Consider the following 22,594-nt stretch of genomic DNA (forward strand, 5'->3'; position numbering starts at 1 on the left):
AACTTGAATAAGCCTGTTGGCGCAGTTTGTAACTCTGCTTTCTGTTCCGCGGGTTGCGGGTTCGATTCCCGTATGAGTCTGGGTGTACTATGTGTATTTATGTATATTTCTATGTATCGTTATTAAAAAAAATTTATCTAGCTATCACAGTCAGCTGTTACCTGTAACACAAGGATTAAGTTGCTTAACATAGGAACAGGCGACCCTGTGTGTATGTTATAAGATATATGTATATGCAAATTTTCATGGAAATCGATGTATTATTATCTAAAATATATATATTGACTTAATAGACAAATGAAAGCATAGACTGGTATGTAAGGTTAAAATGGAATTCATAATATAATAATGATTTTTTAAGAAGAAAATTCTGTTACAGGTAAAAATGGCGCAAAACCTGTTGCCATTCTGTGTCATTGCTTTACTAGTGATTACCGTCGGAGTCAACGCTAAACGTAAGTATCCAGTTTATTATAAAACGGCTTAACTCATTTGATTCTGGATTTTTATAATATTGAGGAGGTATAAAAAGGTATGGTTCAGCTGATAAGTGGTAACCGTAGAAGGTAGTGCGCTGCAGACCTAGCCTGCTATTTTAGATATACTGGTAAGTGTTGCTAGAATATGAAATATATTGCTCACATTATAAGCAAATATAACGAATAACTTTCATTAAATCAATTTTGAAGTTTTACTTCTTACTAAAACTTATGCAATGGTCATTCGATTGATTTAAAAAAAATTAAAAATTTTATAATAAAGAATCTTTTTTTTTTTTTTAATATAAACACACAAATACACACTTCAGCCTATTGCAGTCCACTGCTGGACTAGGCCTCCACATGTTTGCGCCAAAAATGGCGTGAACTCATGTGTGTTGTCCATAGCGACCACGCTGGGCAGGCGGGTTGGTGACCACAGGGCTGGCTTAGTCGCACCGAAGACGCTTTTTTAAATTGATTGTTTGTTTTAATGTATTTATTTATATTACAAGTGTAATCGTTGTCATAATATTTACAAAATGGGACAAATTTAACAAAAATGTATGTATAGAGTTAACTTTTTAATTAAGATTTATGGTCATTACTTTGTACAAACTGAGATAAATTAAAAAAAAAAAAAATCAATCGATATAGATTATCAAAAGAATGAAGAACGTGTTTTGCATGAAATGTTACGTTGCGTGTTCAACGAATTTTAACAAAAGAAATAATCTCCAAATGTACTCGTATCAATACATGTTTTCGCGCATTTTTCTTGATTAGACCCTTTTCAGTTCGCTGAAAATTACTCCAAGTGTATGGTAAAACCGAATTCGGTTTTTGGATATTGTTACTTCAATCTATTTGTGGAAACAAAATAATGGATGTGAAAACTCTTAAAGGTTATTTTTGAATTTATTTTTGGTTCGTTATATTTTTATGCGGTATGTTGTTGTTACTTTTCACTTGTAAAAATCTCTTCTATTTCTTTTCGTAAATTTACGTAATGTCTAAAAATAATATTTTATAGTACCGATTGATCGTATAGGTATTTTAATTAATCAAGCTGAATAGCTGAAAAAAGCTTATTCTAAATTCGAATTCTACAATTTAAACTAATGAATCCGTATTTGAATCCGTCAGTTATCCATCTATGATTACTATGGAGGTGATAGAGTCACTTTTAGTTTGAACCACACCAAGATGAAAAAATATTCCAGTTAAGTAACGATCAAAATTTTTCTGTTACTTCAACAACAATCGTAGCTTCAAGCATATCAACTCACTCAAAATTAATCACTCTTAATTTTAATTGAAATTTCGTTTGTACCTTCATTATGATATACAATCTTATTTTGGGATTTTAGGTGATGCGTGTTTGTTTTTACATAAAACATTAAGACACGTACTTATCTGTAGTTGTATGTACAAGTTTTCAGCGGTTGCCTTCCGTAAGTTAGCAGCTGATGCTTGTTTAAAGATCGTTTAAGCTAGTTCGCTTTAACTTTACTTAAGTTTGTAAGAGTGGTAAATTACATAAGATTGACCTCTTGTGTTGTGAGTAACTTTGGTTTAGCACGTGATACAGGTAAGCATTAAAAATTGTTGTTTTGTGTTTTCGTCTTCTTTGCCCAACTATACTAGTAACATTTATACTTTTAATAATTAATAATTTGTTATATTTATACTTTTAATAAAATTGTAATACGTCCAATTCAGTATATCGAAGATATTTTGGAAATATTTAGGGACCATTTTGCATTTGATTTAGAAGCTAGAAGGTATAATATTTAAGCTGCCAAATGACATGTTTTTCCTCGTCGGAAAAATAAATTAGTAATTGTGAAAATGTTTTCAAAAATAGATCCTCAATAATTTATAACAGACAGCGGAGGCAGAGGTTTGCCAGCTTCCTCTTTGGATCTAATAATTGAGATGGGAATTGAGAGTAAAGTCATTTATTTTTCTTGCGTTTTCTTGTGACGAGTTAATGAATTACGGCAATATTTTAAAAATAGAACTCAAACAAATGAATAGAAATGTATTGGTAAATAAAATACACATTTTTAAAAATACGTTAATATGGAATTTCTCATAAGTTAAATTACTAAAAAAATATTTATAAGTATACATCTACTACTGTTCTAAGAACACTGCTCCGTTTGCCATTGATATAATTTAATTGTTTCAAATTCTATCTATCGTTACTTTTATGAATTGAAGGTAAACTGTACAAATAAATAAAATTGAAGTGTCTGTTTTTAATATTAAAATAATTGCTTTTTCCTAAATTAATATATGTTTACATGGTACATATACCAAAATAACATTTTTTATAAGTTTTTGTCTGTCTATTTGTCTGTTTGTTTGTTTAGCTAATCTCTGAAACGGTGGGACTGATTTTGACGGGACTTTCACTGGCATATAGCTGATGTAATAAGGAGATACTTTTATTTTAGTTTTTTTTTATAACTGCGAACTCAACAATAACTATTTTGTAAAATTCTACGCGGACAAAGTCGCGGGCACAGCTATAAATAATAAAATCCACAAAAAAAAATGAATATGTGATAGATTTAAATTCTACTAGAACTCTTAGTTACATTAAAGGTACAGGCTTTAAAGGAATGCTATACTGATTTACCTTATTTTTTACCGTGAAGAATTTCGTGTAAAAAATCTGAGACACTTAAGAAGCAGGTTAGATGGCGATAGAAGAGGTTGTTGCAATATCAATTGTTATCGCTACAGCAATTTGCTTTATTATTGTTACTTTCCTTGTTCAAAGATTGTCTAAGGAGATCGCTTTTTAGCGATAAGACCCACTTTTGTTATTTTTTTTTCTCTTTCTTTGTGTTTGTATTTTTTGCTGTATAAAAATAATATCATTTATATTATATCTATAATACAACTGAGCTAGAGCACAGTAGGAAATTTCCTGTTTAAAATATGGAGCAGCCCGTCTGGAATAGTACCTCGAACTTACAGAAGATCACAGCTAAATAATAATGTTTGCAAGCAGTGTTGTGTTACTGTTGGTGAGTAAGCTGACCTCCTGAAGAGCTCCTGGGAGGAAATAGGGATTGGGTCGGCAACGCGCTTACAATGCTTCTGGTGGTGCAGGCGTCTATAAGCTACGGTAATTGCTAATTGCTAGTTGTATAAAAATAAAAACACATTGCCAGTAGTAAGATAGTAAAACGTATTAAATTACACATACTATATTACAGTCAGACATATTTTTACTGTTCCCAGTAATTAAATTAATTGTTTCTACTGTTATATAAATTCTTTCCAGTTGATATTACATATGTTTGTGGATAACAAACAAGTATATATGAAACGAATGAGAGTAATACATTGTTCGTTTGTTTCGTCACGTCAAAATTTGCGTACCTTTGTGATTTAACAAGACATTTGCATATTATGTACGATATTTTCAAATTTTACTCATATAACCCGTAAAGTTTAATTTGTTATTTGCTTTTAAGGTTCCCAATCACTTAGTGCTGCCATGTTGTCATCCAAAGTAATATTTGTGAACATTATTTAATTGACAGAGGTTTGTTCACAGACTTAAAAAAAAATACGATTTTCTCAATTGGACTATTATTTTTTTTATGTATCAACTCATTTATAACTTTTGACTGGGTGTACCACAAATAATATGTAAGCAATTTGAATACGTTTAACAAATGTTGTTTAAAATTAAAACCAATAAATAATAAGCGAGTGTATTCAAACAGCTGCTATCACTAAAATAATCGATACACCATCTCAGGCAGAACTGTAGGCTTACTCTTGACTTCAATCCCAATCTCACAAAAACACGAATTCAATACAGTTCCGGTTCCAATCTATAATATTTTGGTACTCTTGACCAAATCGAGATTTCAATTGAATTGAAATTGGAATCGAATTGACGATCGGTTTCCGGTGTAGCCATTATAATAAAAAAATAAGAAGAAAATAAAGTTCAACTCATGAAATTTTAGGTTTTTTAAGTTATAATGTGTCTCCAATAATTAATTATTATCTATTATATTGTAATTCCTTAAATTAAACCTAAAACTGATTTTTTTAAGCATAAAAACGCAAGATATGTTATACATTCTGGCATAATGTGTGTTGCTGTTAAAAAAAGCTCACGACTGGCGCAATTTTGAGACTTCTAAATTTCAAATTATCTCAGTTACGTATTTTCTTAATTTATATTTATAATTAACTTATCTTCTTTCTTTATTTACTTCTGTAATAATTTCTGCAATTTTACCAGTGTTAAGCTTAAATTCGTGAACACAAAAGCTTATTAATATAGTTAAAACAAAAGATATGAGAGGCTTAAATACTGTGATTTATATCTAAAAATTGCTACCTTAGGTTAAAAGAGGATAAAAAGCTAATTGTTAAGTATTTAGTTCTATTTTAATAAATACTGTGATTGTGATATTGTTGATAATATAAAAAAAATACATAGTTTATATGTTAAAAATAAGCGCCAGTCTCACCATTACTTAATAAAAAACACTTTAAGATACACAATCGAACACTAAAAAGTTAACTTTATTGAATCGAGTAAATTCGATCCCAAACACGATTTCCAGGTCGATAGTCAACGTCAAGAGTGCAAAAAATGTATAAGATCGAGAAATCCCAATTTCTATTAGTTACATAAAATTCCACTGTAATTGAGTCAAATCGTGCGCTAGTGTAGTGTTCAAGAGTACCGAATGATAAGTTCTCGATCCTAATCCTATATCAAAAATCCTATTTCAAATAGGATTGAGTTTCAAGAGTAAGCCCACTGATTCGAATTGAAAAATTCTTTTTGTGTTGGATAGCCCATTTACCGAGCAAGGCTATAGGCTATTTTTTTCACTCAAATTAAGGGGTAAAACTGCAGGGTACTGCTAGTCTTTTTTATATACGATTATAGTTTGTTACAAGAAAGGGACATAATATCTTAGATTGAGTGCGTGTGACAAAAACCTGACTTAACTTTTAATACGAAACGCGTGCTATCTCCATCTACTCAAAGGTTGTGTTGTATGTAGTCTCTGGTAATACGAGTAACAAAAACACTTGAAGTATTGAAAAGATTGTTCTTAACATCTTCAACTAAACTTGTGATTGTTTTGAGATGTATTTTTTTCCTCTTTTCTTATGTAATTGTTACTTTATCTGTATTATGTATGAAGTGGAAAGATTATTTGCTTATTTTATGTCGAATATTAATTACTATAGTTACTAACCGATTATATTATTATTATTATTATTATTATTAAGGTAGGGCTCAGCACGAAATATTTTGCTAAAATGTGGAGCAGCTGATTATGGCAGTTCTTGACCTTCCAGAAGATTATATCCAAGTAATCTTATATATAACATTCTCGTGTCACAATGTTAATTATAATACTACTTTGTAATGGCTGGACAGATTTTTATGAAATTTTAATGTGCATAGTCTACCCGGCTTGAGAATCGGTTAACATTTATTTTCTTTTCTGTCATAGCTAAGATTTTGAAAAAAAGATTCCTTGGGGATGCGCTTTGTTAGAGCCTGGTTAGGATTGGCAACGCTTTCGTTACGCTTCTTGCGTTACAGGTGTATAGGGCACAGAAACCGCGCTATGAAACCCCGAGCGTGTAAAGAATTAAACCTGGAAATAAAACAAAACCATCTCGTAGTCGTAAAATGTAAATAATGTGCCATTCAATTTAACCATTTAAAATACAAAATCAAGATATACGATACCGTTCGATAGATACGTTAACAAACACATGCATACAAGTGATAAAATTAAAATGAAAAATAATTTTAAGCAAAACAACAACCGAATCATCATTTTACAAATTAAATTATTAACTGTTAAAAGTGAAGCTACCACCGATTCGAAATGTAGGTTCTGCAGAGAAAAATAGGAAGAAGACTCCCCAATTACTAAAAAAAAAACATATTCACATACACTACATACACATTACAGCCTATACAGTCCACTACTGGATATAGGCCTCCTCAAGTTTACGCCAAAAATAACGTGAACTCATGTGTTTTGCCCATAGTCACCACGCTGGGCAGGCGGGTTGGTGACCGCATTACTCTACTAGTGCAGTATATATTCACATATTATATGGTAATTACACATAATATATCCCTATTGTATTGCTGCTCTGTGATATGCGTATTAAACAGTTGCGGATAAACGATACCCAACAGATTAAAGTCGTTAATGTATTATTCTTTGTCACTATCGAATTTCACTATATTATACGGCTTAAAATTGGTTTTATTTGGTATGAAATACAGCGTCACTCAATCCACACATAATCATTGATATAATTCAGCATTCAGTAATAATAGCTTTAGTTATTAGGTTCTTTTTGATACAAAGGAACTTTAGATGTATGTGTATGTGTAAAGATATGAGTACTTAAGTATAATAATAAATGGAGAGTCGATTTTTTTGTTTAGATATACTGAGAAAGCTACTCTGAACTGAACGGAATAATGCTTGTTATACCATAAGATGTAGCGTGTTTCGGAGAAGGTTTTAGTATATATGTTGATGATTACTTATTATGTAAAAAAATATGGACGAACAGAAACAGAGGTCACTAGTATATATACATATGTAAACATGATACAATTTTACGAACAAACATGGAACATGCTTGAATTATTTTGCTCGACTTAGACTGTGTCAATATGCAGCTTGATCCTCCAGTTAATCTTGACCTTACCAGTTACGTCGTTATGACTAAACTGTACATAGGTCTTGAATCATACAACGTGTTTCAACTCTCGTGGCGAGTTCAGCCGAATGTGATGGTATGGGACAAGTTATAAGTGGTAGCGTTTTATAGGGCTCTCATTTTCTATAATAACTAGTGTCATAAATTAATGCATTAAATCAGTTATCTAGCTTTTACGATTGTCGTGTTTCGCTTAGGGTTGTGACTGCTTACATTATATAGAGTTTGAGGATTAAAATATTTGGCTACATCGTGGTGTTAGGTATGAATTACATACGAATCCGGAAAATCTAAAATTTACTGTTATTATATGCGATAAAATTGATATTTGCAAGTTTTGGTAGATATTTGACTGTAATTTTTAACTGACTTCCAAAGGAAGGTTTTGAAATAAAATTTCTTTACGCACGCTAGCTTTCGAATGCGTGACGAGAGCGTTACGAAAATTGTGACAAAAAAGTTAAGAGGGAGATATAAGTTAGTGAGGATAGAAAGAGAAAGGATTCCACTATGTTTCCATTTTAATTTAATTGAGATTTGACAAGTAATTTTCGAGATATATCTTACCTACTACTACTACTATTATTACACTGCTGACTTTGAAATACACAGGCCGAAGACGTGCAGCAGCGTCTTCGGTGCGACAAAGCCAGCCCTGCGGTCACCAACCCGCCTGCCCAGCGTGGTGACTATGGGCAAAACACATGAATTCCCGTTATTTTTGGCGTAAACTTGTGGAGGCCTATGTCCAGCAGTGGACTGTATAGGCTGTAATAATAATAAAAAAAAATCTTACCTACATTACCTACCTATTACTGCGTACGTACCTACGTTGTATTATAGAGCATAATTTTTCACTGGTTAAATCGATTTTGATGATTCTGATTGTAATCCAAAGCTAATACTTGTTTTGTAGTTCCATTCGTATGATTTATTTTTGTGTTACCCACACATAAGGAAATTCTAATCAATTTTTAATATCATATCAAAAATCGACCATTCCAGCGGGGATCGAACCTACATCTCCGACGTACCGTGTCGTATCATATCAAAAATTTCGATCTAGCGGTTACATCGTTCCATAGCTTAATTGGCTAAAGCACCGATACGCTAACGAAACGGAACTGTCGATTTTTGATATGATATTAAAAATTGTAGTTCCATTTTAAATTTGATCGAGAATTGATGATTACTTTCTAAGTAATCTTTGATAACGCGTATTTACTTGACTATTTTTTCGTCTACCTACGTTGTATTACTTGTCGATGTGATTGTAGTCGTTTTTTTTGGCTTGCGAGCAAACAAAATTACTGTTATAAGAAGGTTTACAAAGGCTTTCAAAAAGTAAATGATAATATAAATAGCATGATACTTATATAGAAAATTACTAAAATAGTTAAATCTTAAACGCTAACATTTATAAATTGTACTAAACTTGAAAAGATTAAGCCTAGGGTTCGTTAGAGCTAATCCACTGCCTACGTCCACTTCGAAATGTTTATGATATTAGTGTTGTGTACAAATCACTGCACTTTGTTATCTAACAGGTATATTTAACTGTTTCAGAGCGTATGGCATCCATTAGCTTATGTACCTGCAATCCGATTTGCTAATATTGGTTTAAGTGAAATGTCGTTACATTGTCGTTACGTTATTGAAAAAAAAATAGATCGTGGAAAGAAAACAACTTTCACAGTTTGATTTGGTATAAAGAATTTTTAGTATACTAAGAGATTTACGCAAAAAAAAAAAACTAACAAACAATATATTTAAATACTGTAATTGTAACTGTAATTTAAATTTAGTATTAATTGGATTTTGATTTTAATTTAATTGTGATTTCAATTTGAATTTTACTACTGTTTTTGTTTTGTTTTTGATTTTAATTCTAGTTTTGATTGAATTTTGGCATTGATTTTTAATTTTAATTTTAAGTATTGTAATTTTGAAACTAACATAGTTTTAAGAAAAAAATGTAACTAACAAAAATATGGATGTCTGGATGTCTGAAAAAAAATATTAGTAGCTTTGCACACGTTAGCTACGTCAAGTAGCCTTAAAAACAGGGTTTAGTCGACTGTCGAAAAAAAAATGTTTTAGTACATTTAAGTAAAAACACCAACAAACTCCTGATTTTTTAATATACATATAAATATAAAACATGCTTTCTTTTTAAAATATAAGTATAGATTTACAATACGTAACAGAAAAAGTACAACAGATTTCAATTTTGAGCTCATTTAAATTATTACAGCAGGTAAAAAAGCGTGTGTGTGTAATTTACACACGACGGAAGTAAAAGTCGATTTCAAACTTCTGAAAAGTCGCCGTACTGTGTAATGTTTTCTATCTCATTCTCTCCTATACATTTATGTGTTTGCTTCTTTCTTGTCGCATTTTCGTTTCATCCAGTTTCAAATCGCAAAGATTAAAAAAAAGTTTCATTTCAAAACCTACTAATATGAAGTGGAGTCATAATTCCATATTAGAATGTAAGTCGAATTTCATGAACGTGGCAATATATCCTTACAAAGGCAAAAGCCAATAGTTCCAATAGCAAAATTAGGGTGTGTTTGACCGATCCGAACAACGGCTGTCCACAAAGGTCACACGTCACCAAATAAACTAAGCAAACTGACCCAAACGAACGACTTGTATCCAAACGACTGCCATGAGCATACGGGTATTTTTGAAAGCGTTCAGGTTATCAACTGTGTTATAAATTTTTGGATAATGTTTTAAAGTGTTATTAAATTTAAAATCAAAAGTTACCAAGACTTCAAGTAGGGTTCAAAGGGACCTTTGAATCGTTATTTTATAAATTATGACTTATTTGTTTTAATAAATTAGTTGTTTAAAGTGAAGCTACCACTGATTCGGAATGTAGATACTGCAGAGAAGATTCGACAAGAAACTCTGCTGTTAAATTTTTTTAAATTCTCCTTTATATTTTATACTTATTAGATTAAAATGTTTATGTTCGTTTGCGGATAATTGTAATTAAGGCGTCAAAATTATATAGATATCTAATGTTTCAAATTGTGCTAATTAATCCTTATAACATATATTCGAATATCAGACCATCCCTCAGTCTATTTTTGAAACTATAGTCACTTGAGAAGTAGTTTTAAAATGCTCTAACAAATAAAGGTTTTTTTTTAAATGTAACTCGGTCGGCAAGCAAGCGCACGGCTCACCTGATGGTAAGCAAATACCGTAGCTTATAGATGTATGGGACACCAGAAGCATCGCAAACGCATTGCCGACCCTATCCCCAATTCCCCCCAGGCGCTCTGGTCACTTTACTCACCACAGGAGCACAACACTGCTTAAAAATAGCATTATTTAGCTCTGATCTTCTGGAAGGTCGAGGTACTACCTCAGCCAGGCTGCTCCATATTTTGAGCAGGAAATTTCCTGCTGTGCTCTACCTCAGTTAAGTTACTTAAAATAATATAAACGTAATTTACTCGATTTTATATGTAGCGTTAAGTATTGTAAGGGAATTTTTGGTTGTGTGTGATTTTGAATAGAGTTGGGCAGGGTTTTATTTTAGTTCAGCTTAAATAAATATTACTGGTTACACGGAAATACTAATATACTAATTTAAAAGCCTAAACATAGAATACAATGTTTATAACGTTAGAATAAGTTATCAGTTTTATTTGAAGACATGGTTTTGTTTTAGTAACTCTATATAAATTTACAAAAACTAAGGCTGTAAAAATACGATCACTAATCTATAAAAATAAAAAATAAAAATAAAATCAAATAAGAAAAAAAAATTAGTAATCGGAAATAAGTCCATAGTATTACTTTCTTATACTTGTTATTAGAAAACTTAAATCAAATAAATTTTCCTTAGTCAAACTTTTGATAGCATCGACTCCATTAAAAATCAAATTCGACAAAATGTAGAGAAGTGAAAAATAATGCTTTAAATAAATAAAATGGTAAGTATTGTTATTTTTAGTGTTTTATTGGATATGCTTAGTTGGTCTCTTTATACTGTTCAAGTTATGGGAGGAATAACAATGTGATACTAACGCTACGTTGACTTCTGTTATTATAGGGGTTCGATTGATTCTTTAGAATACCTGCGTCATGTTTTCGGAATATAAAAAAGAAAAGAGATTTTTCATGTTTGTTTTATGTGGCAAAGAAATATTGTAAGAAATTTTTATATTTCGATGTACGTGACAACTAAATTTTCACTAGGTTTGCGAAAGGAAATGTACTACATGTTTAGTTGTAATTACAGTACAATAATTTAAATTAAATTATTTTCTTGCATATATGTTACAGTAAAGATACTACTACTCTACTCTCAGTAAAATCTCAATATATGTCAATTTATAATAAAAATAAATGGATGTTTGAGACTTGGGAAATTAATCTCAAATTGTATTATTGGGGTCACTTTTTAATTATTTTTTTTATTGCTTTATACTGACATTTTTTTATTCTTTACGCTATATTCCTTTTCATATCATTTTTCTTATGATTAGCTTTAGCGATAAGACTGCCTATATTTTTGTGTTTTTTTTCTTAACGTTTCTATGTTAAAGGTATTGTTTTTGGCTGTACAATGAAATAAATTTGTAATATATTGGACCAGATTAACGACATAAAGTCACAAAATAGTTTAAAAAGTTTACTGGGTCGAATTTATTTGTTATAGATATTAGAATTAAATAATTTCTAGGGCAAAATGTAGGAACAATACTTGTGTGAATGTAGGTTTTTCTTGAAAAGCTGAATTTGCTTTCACCCAAAGAATACTAATGTAACTACATAAGGTGACAAAGCGAATTGATTTTATTAAACGCTAGTTTTTATTTTAATTATTACGTGTATCGTGACTTGGCATATTATAGCGTAAAATTATTTGACGAATGTAGGCCATGAGTAACAATTGACACTAAAATATCTACATTATAGGAATTCATTGATTATATTATTTTGTTTTCGATTTCCATGTGTCATGGTAAGAGTTAACTAAAAAAAAGCCTTGTAACATACTCACACGGTCGTCTGTTCCTAATGTAAGCAACTTACTGCTTGTGTTATAGGTAACAGCCGGCTGATATATCTAAATACTTTTTTTATGAATATACATAGAAATATTACATATATAAATATATAAATACAAATATTACACCCAGACTCAGGCTGGAATCGAACCCGCAACCCATAGAGCAGAAGACTACAAACTGCGCAAACGAGCTATTGGATTTATAATTAATTTTACTTCTGTATATTATTGCTCCTACTTGTTAATAAACGTCTTGTAGTGAAAACTTAATGCAAGTAATGTTTGTATCTTCAATATTAGTGTACGTATAATTTTAATTAAATAAAATAATTTAGTAGAAGTGGTCTTCATGGAAAAAATTAAAAATTGAAATAAAAAAATAAATAATACTTAATTTACTCCGCAGGTGGCTGCTCCGCTTTCGGTCACTCCTGTTTCGGCGGTCATGGAAAACGATCCGGTGACTCCAATATGGTAGATGTAAGTTATGATAATATTTCTTTCACGTTCTGTCTAGCAATATAAGTTTTTATATTGCTAGAAAGAATGTTTAATTATTATTTAAGCGCTAGTGCAACAATAGGCTTTAGTTGTAATCTGCTGCGCTATTCGCGAATGCGTTTTACTTTTGTGACAAACGTTTGTATTTGTATAAGACGCTTACGGTGATTGCCAACTGGAAATTTCCACTAAATTCGGAAACTTTGCATGCTATGGGCTATGGGTGGCATTGCTAGGCTATGGGCGACTCGTCAAATGCATGTGTAGTGATAGCTCATTATCATTTATGCTTAAAGCTCCACGACTTATATACAAATGTTTTTGATGACCGTGCTAGGGCCCACGAAACCATCGATCCCGGTTGTTATCATGTACACCTGTTAGCGATCGTTACTCATACTAGGGAGTATGCCAACCCGTATTGGAGCAGCGTGGTGGATTAAGCTCTGATCCTTCTTCTACATAGGAAAAGAGGCTTATACCCAGCAGTGGGATATTACAGGCTGAAGCGTAAGTGCTAGTCGCGATTAAGACGTTTGTGTTTCACAATCCCAGACACAGGATTTAAGCTATTTAAGTATAACCGTTGAACTTAAGATGTTTTACTTTACTTTTTCTAGTCGCTTGTTGAAAGAAACAATTTGAAATGTTTTAGCCGGTTAATTTAAATGTTAATAAAGCAAGATAAGTTTGGTATAATCACGAAAAGTATTCAACCTAAGAACCTTCTTTGTTAGATATTTTAATGAGGTACAAAAATTTTTAATGCGGATCTATCAAAAAGTTTTACGTAATTTTTATATCTTTTAATGTTAGTTCTTAATAAATAAATAAAAAACTAATCAGTATACAAGAAAAAATAAAAATAATGATCTATCATTTATCAATATGTATTTCGTATTTAAAAATGACTTCCAAAAAACACAATTTACTAAAAATACTGAGCTAAGCTCGGTCACCCAGGTACTTTGTGTTAAAAAGAGAAATATACAAAATAGAAAAAAAAATTATAAGAATATATAAATAACGAATATACGTATAACGAATATACGAACGTTGAAATATACGTATTAGTTTATTATTTGTTTATTTATTTATCAAATAAATACAGAAATAGTGTATGTGATATTAGAATTATAAATAGCAAAAAAAAACGCTAAAATTATTTACAACCAAATCAAAACATGAAAAAACATGCGTAACTTTAAATCAGACACGAGTGGGCCACTTAGTATGTACTTAGCTAATTCTGTTTGTTTGTAGTTTCGTTTCTATGCAGTCCTGCCCATAAACGCTGCAGGCTGCTTGCTCAGTTTGTTAACAAACCAACAAACGAGGCTTACGAGTTAAGATGTGTATACATATATCGGTGCCGCAGGTCTAAACTTTGTACAAATTTGTTAGTTATTTATTAACTTAGGTACACTTTGAATTTATTTAGTTCATAAGAGGTATTTTCAATAGATTTATTGTAATTTTAACAAACAATTTTCTTTATAAACAGACTTCAAAAAAGGATATTTTAAAAATGAAAGAAATTCGACTTTATTTTTTATGTTTCATACCTCATACATTTTTACTGAGTATAGCTAATTTGATGACTCCATATAACACGTGGTTCAATAAGTCCCGAGACTAAGTACTAAAAAAAGGTCTTTTTTATAAAATTAATTTTTATTCATCAACATAGTCTCCTCCAAGAGCGATACAGTCCCTCCAACGCTTTTCTAACTTTTCTATCACATGTGTGTAGAACGATTTGTCCTTTGCTTCAAAATAAGCCTCCGTTGCTGCGATAACTTCACTATTTGAGTCAAATTTCTTACCCTGAAGCATTTTTTTGAGGTCTGCAAACAGCCAGTAATCGCTGGGGGCCAAGTCTGGCGAATAAGGGGGATGAGAAAGCAATTCGAAGCCCAATTCGTTAATTTTGGCCATCGTTCTCACGGACTTGTGACAAGGCGCGTTGTCCTGGTGAAACACCACTTTCTTTTTGTTCATGTGAGGCCGTTTATCCGCAATTTCGTACTTCAATCGCTCCAATAAGCACATGTAATAGTCACTATTTATGTTTTGCCCCTTTTCAAGGTAGTCGATGAAAAGTATTCCATGCGCATCCCAAAATATAGACGCCATAACCTTACCGGCCGATTTCTGAGTCTTTGGACGCTTCGGGCGGCTTTCACCAGCCGCTCTCCACTCTGCTGCCTGCCGATTGGATTCCGGAGTGAAATGGTATATCCAGGTTTCATCCATTGTTACATACCGACGTAAAAAAATCCTTTTTATTATGATTCATCAGCGCCAAACATCGCTCTGAATCATTGATACGTTGTTCCTTTTGATTAGTTGTAAGCAAACGCGGCACCCACTTAGAAAAAAGCTTTTTCATGGCCAAATTTTTATGTAAAATAGTGAAAACACTACCAGCTGAAATCTTCACTATCTCGGCTATCTCTCGCACTTTTACCTTCCGATCTTCCAATACGATTTTGAGGACTTGGTTAATATTTTGTTGAGTCACTGCTTCATTTGGACGACCTGAGCGTTCCCCATCATTGGTGTCCATGCGACCGCTTTTGAAGTCGGCATACCACCGACAAATGGTTGCTTTAGAGGGAGCTGATCCTGCATAACATTTTATAAGCCATTGCTGTGCTTCAACGGTATTTTTTCCCATTAAAAAACAATGTTGTATCAACACGCGAAACTCGTTTTTTTTCATTGTATCGAAATTACAACCGTAGCGTCACTTAAATGTTTCAAAATCAATAATTTTATTGTTCCATTTTTAAAAATTTGACACATATTCTTGTATTGATAGCCAGTACTTTTTAAAAATCAAAAGAGTTTTTAATATATGCGCCATTTCCAGGTTAGTCTCGGGACTTATTGAACGATCTAGTATATATATTGTTTTCGTACTATTTTTTGAATGCTTAAGTTCTATTACTTGTCGATGTTAATTGAAGTCGGTTTTTTCGTTTGCAAGTAAACACAATTATTTATTGTAAAACAATATAAATAATTTACTTAATACATTTGAATCAATAATTTAGTCTTTTCGTATAAAAAAGAATACACCCGTGCCCAGCAATGGCATCTTACTGGCTAAATCAATCAATGTTTCAATGTATTATAAGTAATGGCATGGATATTAGCGCGTAGTGACAGTGGGAATCGTTTTAGGCATCGTTCATGGGTTGCAAACTAAAAAAGTTGCGTTCATTTCAAAAATTAAAAATAAATAAAATGAAAAAGTATTTAGTACTCATTAAATATCTATAGCCACGCAGCACAAGCAAAGAATATATCCACCGTTTTTCTTCCCGTGGGTGTCGTATGTGGCGACTAAGGGATAACAAGGTTCCATTACCACCTTGGAACTTAAGAAGCCGACCGATGGCTGGATAACCATCTAACCGCTAGCTTTGAAAGACACAGGTAGCGTCTTAGGTGCGACAAAGCTAGCCCTGCAGTCACCAACCTGCCTGCCCAGCGTGGTGACTATGGGCAACACACATGAGTTCACGTATTTTTGGCGCGAACTTGTGGAGGCCTATGTCCAGCAGTGGACTGCAATAGGCTGAAATGATGATTATGAAATATCTATATCTGCATCCATAAAATATAGAACTAAAATAAGGGTTCAACGCACAATATTCTATTCCTGCTGTTAACTATAGTTTTCTGTATTAAATTTTATACATAACAATACTAGCGACTTTTGTCCTTAAATATTTTTAAGCGATAAGTAATCACCAACATAACATATATTAAAACCTTCTCCGTAACACGCTGCATCTTATGGTATAAGTATTATTCCGATCGGTTCAGTAGTTTTCGCAGTATAATCATATATCATTTATTAGTATAGTTATGGTATCCCAAAATACAAAACAAATTAAAATACATATGGAACTTTATGCTGAATGTTTTGTCAACAGCAAGCGAATTCGGATGTTATTGACAGTCCACAACTAGGACAGGAAGAGACCCCGCCTCACCCCATATACCCGCAATCTGGTTATGGAATCCTGCCTGGAGACGACATCATTCCTATCAGAGATGGAGGTACTTTATTATTTTCAGAAGTATCAGAGATATTGCTCTGATATGGCTGTAGCAAATTCCAGTATTTTTTTTTGTACTTAAGTATTATTAATTATAGTAAATTTAATTACTTTGATTAAAGTTTCTTTATTTTTGACGTACAGATGTTGCTACGAATTTATTTTTTGAGCTTATTTAGTCTACAATTTTACAGTTTTATATAATTGCTGCTCCGCGGTCAAAAATATATGTTTGAGGCATAATCTCTTTATTTATGTAAAGGCTGAAATATTTTACACATACTTAATATTAATACATATTTTTAAAACTGATTTTTATGTACATCTTAAGTATATTATAACCTGATGATAACAATTTACGATACGGTATGATAATATAAATTTTGACGGTAATCTGGCATTAAAAGGCGATAAGTGGAAATAACAATGAAAGCCATCATTCCTTAAAGGATGTGTTTACGAGCGAATTGATTTTATGACGAAATTTATGACTTTATGAAGTCGTGTGACTTATTTGCCACTAACTCTACACTGGAGTTCAAAACTTTTCAAAACTCTATTCAGTCTTAGATATTCGTCTTTGTATCACAATGAGTTTTCATACTCATCGGATTGGTTAGTATTAATGGTTTCTTTTCCGCCTCTATGAGCCATAGCGTGATCTTTTTTGCTTATATTTTTTTAATCTATAATTGCCTTACTGATGGTGTTAAAAATTGATTTAGTTTCTTCAGAATTTTTCGATTGCGATGTAAAAAAAGCCACCGTTTCTCTTTCTTTATACTACTAGATCGGCAATCAAGCGTACGGCTCACCTGATGGTAAGCGATTACTGTAGCTTATAGACGTTTGACACATCAGAAGTATCGTAAGCGCATTGCCAACCTTAAAACCTATAGCTTAAAGATTATATAAAGTTCCTATATTAGCTTCTATATTTAACGTTCTAAACAAATAAACCAAGTATCATAATTATTACTCTACAGACTCTTGTAATACTTGCTTTCCTGTCTTGCGAACTGTAAAGCGCGTGAAATTTAAATATTCGTTACGTTTTCGTTTTTTAAATTTTTCATTTCGTAAGAAAATTCTAAATGATATTTAAAAAAAAAACTTGGAATAAAAATTTAGCCTAAGTGCTCTCGAGCCATTTTCAAGTACAGTAACTTATGCCGCGTTACGTCTTGCGGTTGCACCTATGTTTATTTAAGGAAAAGAATGTACTGAATTATTATATAGTCTATAGCTTTTCTCTGAAAATAGACTAACCAAAAAAAAAAAAAACAATTCGAACCAGTAGATACAGAAATAACCGCGCTTTAACAAACAAATTCTTCAGATGTTTAATAATAGTATAGATGACATCAAATACTCGTATGTTTTATTTTGACGATTTATAATATATTAATTATTACAGGTGTGTACGACAGGGAGGAGAATAACGTGAGAGACGCTGTCAAAATGAAGTTACGGAATATTCTCAAATATTGGGTAGGAACACCATTGGATACAATTTATTAAATAAAAAAAACTATAATAATATTTAAAATTTTATATTTGGGAGACATTTAATTGAATTCTTCATATTTAAATATTTTTAAAATTAATAAAAAATAATTCTCTTTGGTCACATCGAGGTTTTAAGTTATACGATTAAACTAGAAACAATCCTCTTGTGGTTATGCGTGTGCCTCCGATTTAAAGAATTTAAAAAATAAGAACGTGATCAGCGTTTTACCTACCATACTATTTGATGGACTAAAAATTTCTACTATCGATATAATTATTTTTACGGTTATTAATTTTAAATTTTTAAATAAGGGTATAAAGTTAAAAAAAAATTAAGACAAAAAATTTAAACGTATAATGATAATGTTCAAATGGTATCGAGTATCGTATATTATATAAAAATATTACCTTTATTCTGTTACACCTTTTAATATATATATTTTATTAATTTTTTAAATACATTGCAAGAATTAATGCTTGAATATGCATTAATGAATGTTGCGTTTTTGTAATTATTATTTTGATTTCAAATTAGTAATTTCTGTCACAAAGGCATGGATGTATATTTTAGCAATAACAGCAAAAATAATTCGACCTTTTTTGTTAAAGAAATTAGCAATTGGAATTATGTTTAAATTAAAGTTGATACCGACTTCAGTAAAACAAAAAACATAAAAATTATTTTCGGTATCGTATTTTTTATTTTGTAATCTTGTGCGCACTTTGTATATGCATATATTAAAGTTAAAAATTTCTTTACCGAATAAAAAATATTTAACAAGGAAGTAAACGAAATTATTCTAAGGGAACTTACGATGCGGTGTTTATGAATGTCTAAAATATCGGGCTAATAACTAGTATAAAAAATATTACATCGTGAGTAATATAAAACGTCTAATAGATACTTGTATAATGTGTAATCAGGGTATTTGATATAGGTCATTTACAGGTTTGAGGAGACTAGACATTAATTTACCGGCTAAAAATAGGTATTTATAATTTTTAACAATTTTTGTGGTCCAATTGATATGATATACATTTTACTCATGTACTGTATTCGTTGCACTCGCTACTCGAAATTTCTCCAATTTTCTACTGTAGTGGAAACTAACCTTTTGTAAGATAAATATAGTAACCAGTACTAAAAAAAAGTATTTTTCTTCAGATGGACAACTATAGGCGATCGAGATTGACCAACGACGGATACTACATTGAGAAGTTGTAAATTATGAAATTGCGCTTGAAAAAAAAATTATGTATTATAAAAATTTGTTAACGAAATAAGCTTGATCTTATTATTAATACTAACGATACTCTAGCAGTACACGTCTTAAATAAGCTAAAACAGGTATTAAAACTCTTTAAAAAACATATTTTTTTGTAGTTGACAAAGATTCAAAACAAAATGGCTGCGAGATGACGGTTATTTTTTTTAAACAAGCTTATTTTGTTACAAAATTGTTTCGACTGTTTAAACACATTGTTAAATTTTAAATAACTTCAGATTGCATTTATTGTAGAGTCCAATCGTCAATTATAAGAAAATATAATTAAAAAAAAAAAAAAAAAAATTACGTTATAAAGGCTGGGGTTTTGTTTTAAATACGACTTGTATAGATTTTATCTTTATATATCTAGGAAGTGACTATTCTAAGCTTATTTTTTTGTATAGCATAATCCTTTATCACAAATTAAAGTTTGAATTAATATTCTTGTTGGCATAATTTTTTTTTTGTCCGAAACACGAAAGATGATTTTAAAAAGTTGGTATTGGTACATAATACATTTAAAAAATGATCTAGAATAAATTTACTTTTCATTTTTTCTGTTTGTTACCTATTAAAGATACAATTATGTGTCGTTATATAAAATAGTAAATTGTTTTGACTGTACGCATTCAGTCACAAAATATTTCTTAAACTTTCACTTTCAATAATAAAAAAAAAATTGAAATAGCAGTTTTATCAAAAGCAAACTCATATAACTTTATTCATTTAAATATCAAAAAAGGTTATAAAATTAATTGTAATGTGAGTAAATTATATAACATACTTTGAACGTGATAGGTATTCTAGTAATATCTATAGAATTTATAATAGGTAAAGGTCTATAAAATGTCGGATCATACATATTTTACTTCACACATATGTAACTCATTAACGTGGGTAGTAGTCATTAACATGGATATTATAACTAAAAAGTGTAAACATGAACACTATCAAATTTCAATTTAAAAATATGTTATATTAATATATATTTTATAACTTAACTAATGAACTGATAACTATTTTCTGAATTCTCATTTTTTCGTGACTGGCTTTCAAAAATGTTTTTCATTTATTGATATAATTTCGTAGAATATAAAAAATATCACTATGTTAATTAGTCAATTTATTCAATGTTATTAAAATAATAGCCTCTTTGGTGATATTTAAGCAATGTAATACTTGATTTTAATGGATAAATTTTTTGATAAAACACTTAAAACAATTTTGTTACGTTTTATGAACATATTTAATCTGTTCTAATACATTTGATAAATCAATTTCTTAAAAAAAGTTCCGTTATAAATTCTAATTTTAAAAATTATAACTTAGACTATTTGGCTAAAATTGATGTATAATACCTACTTATTGACTATGAAATTATAAAGTTTAAGCTATGTAACGATGTTTAAACTTTAATTTGTGGATTATCATTTAATTGTTATTCTCCCTAAATGCAATTACGATTAATGTTACGTAAGTTTACCATCATGCGAATTTTGTGAACATAATTATAGTGTAGTAAGCAAATTTATGATGATTGTGAAATAAATAAATGGAATAGACACAATCTTTTTATGGTGGTTTTATTTAGTTTTTCTTTTGTTTTCACTTTACCAAATAAAAAAAAATAAAAAAAAAATATTTTCTGAATATTTATTATCTAAATATTTATTACCTATATATTAAACACCTAAAAACGTGAAAAAAATCTACATTTTGAAAAAAAAAACTAACAAAAAAAATTAAGAAAGCAAACGTAACAGTCAATTTAAAGTTAAAAATTGCCACATCTTAATATTAGGCATATTACAAACTTAGGAAATGGGTGGAAACTTAGGAAGGAGTGCTTTACGGCAACCTTAACAAAATTAATAAATGATAGTTTAAAAAAAACTAAAAAACCACGCTGTTATAGCTAATCGAACTAAAAAGTAGAAAATAATTTTTAATTACAAAGATTTTATATTACAGTAGTAGAAAATCGAACAATCAATCATAATTAACTACTTCAAAATAAAATTATAATAAAATTTAAGTTATTAAGAGAATAATTCAATTCAGAGTAAATAGGGTGGGGTACTTGATATATTAAATGTAACAATTGTTCTCCTTGCAACTATCTATGAGAGGAGGGTTACAAAAACATAGTAAAAATTCTAAGAATATAGTAAAATGTACCCGACGTTAAAGTAAAAAAAATTATATACTTTTACTATTAACTTTTGACAGAACGAAGTCCGGGCAGCTTGTTAAAAATATAAATTACTATTTATATTAAATTAGATACATTTTTGTTCCTTCCTAAATATTAGTAGTCAATATAAGCAATAAGTTACATACATTGCTACATCCCTATGGATTTTTTTTTAAATTTCAGACCGAATTTTCATACCGATTATGAGAGACTATGAAATTTCAGTCTAGAATTTGTCCATGTTTTTTATGAGTTTTATGACATTTTTTTTTCATAGGGATTGAAAGTTAGGCAATATGTAAATCATTTTGTATCAATCATTGAGGTTCTGTACTTGCTCTACTATGTCTCTATTACTTTCTGTAGGAGACGTTTTGATTAAAAATGAGCAATCCAACTAGAAAGTATCTCAATCTTACAAAACATGACTGATAAATAATAATGATAAAGAGCAGAGATGTGTTTGTGTGGTGGTACCTAATATTAACCAGTTCCTGTGGATATTTTACGTCTTCTAATGTAAGTGTACATATTCTTGGTTGGCTTACCATATACTGGTTTGACAGTCTAATTGAAAAATAAAAATAAAATGATGGATATATTAAATATGTAAACATCTCACGAGCTCCCTGGTGGTAGGATGTTGAAAAGTGTTGTCAGATTGCAAACGAGACGCTTAGATATACGTCACTAGTCCAACCAAAACATTTGCTTGCTCAAAGTAAACGAATTAGAAATTTTAATAAATAAATTTGGGTTGTCTGTTTGTAATATTATAA

General features: G+C 30.5%; 1 protein-coding gene across 1 annotated transcript; it reads left to right on the forward strand.

Annotated features, from left to right (window-relative positions):
- Window positions 1-385: 385 nt before the first annotated feature.
- LOC123658077 (neuropeptide CCHamide-2-like) lies at window positions 386-19,578 on the forward strand. Its single transcript, XM_045593552.1, has 5 exons — window positions 386-455; window positions 12,677-12,750; window positions 16,719-16,845; window positions 18,262-18,335; window positions 19,519-19,578. Exons 1-5 carry the CDS (start codon window positions 386-388, stop codon window positions 19,576-19,578), a joined length of 405 nt encoding a protein of 134 aa, XP_045449508.1.
- Window positions 19,579-22,594: the final 3,016 nt, after the last annotated feature.

The sequence above is a fragment of the Melitaea cinxia genome, chromosome 11, assembly GCF_905220565.1.
Source record: "Melitaea cinxia chromosome 11, ilMelCinx1.1, whole genome shotgun sequence".
In the NCBI taxonomy this organism is placed as follows: Eukaryota; Metazoa; Arthropoda; class Insecta; order Lepidoptera; family Nymphalidae; genus Melitaea; species Melitaea cinxia.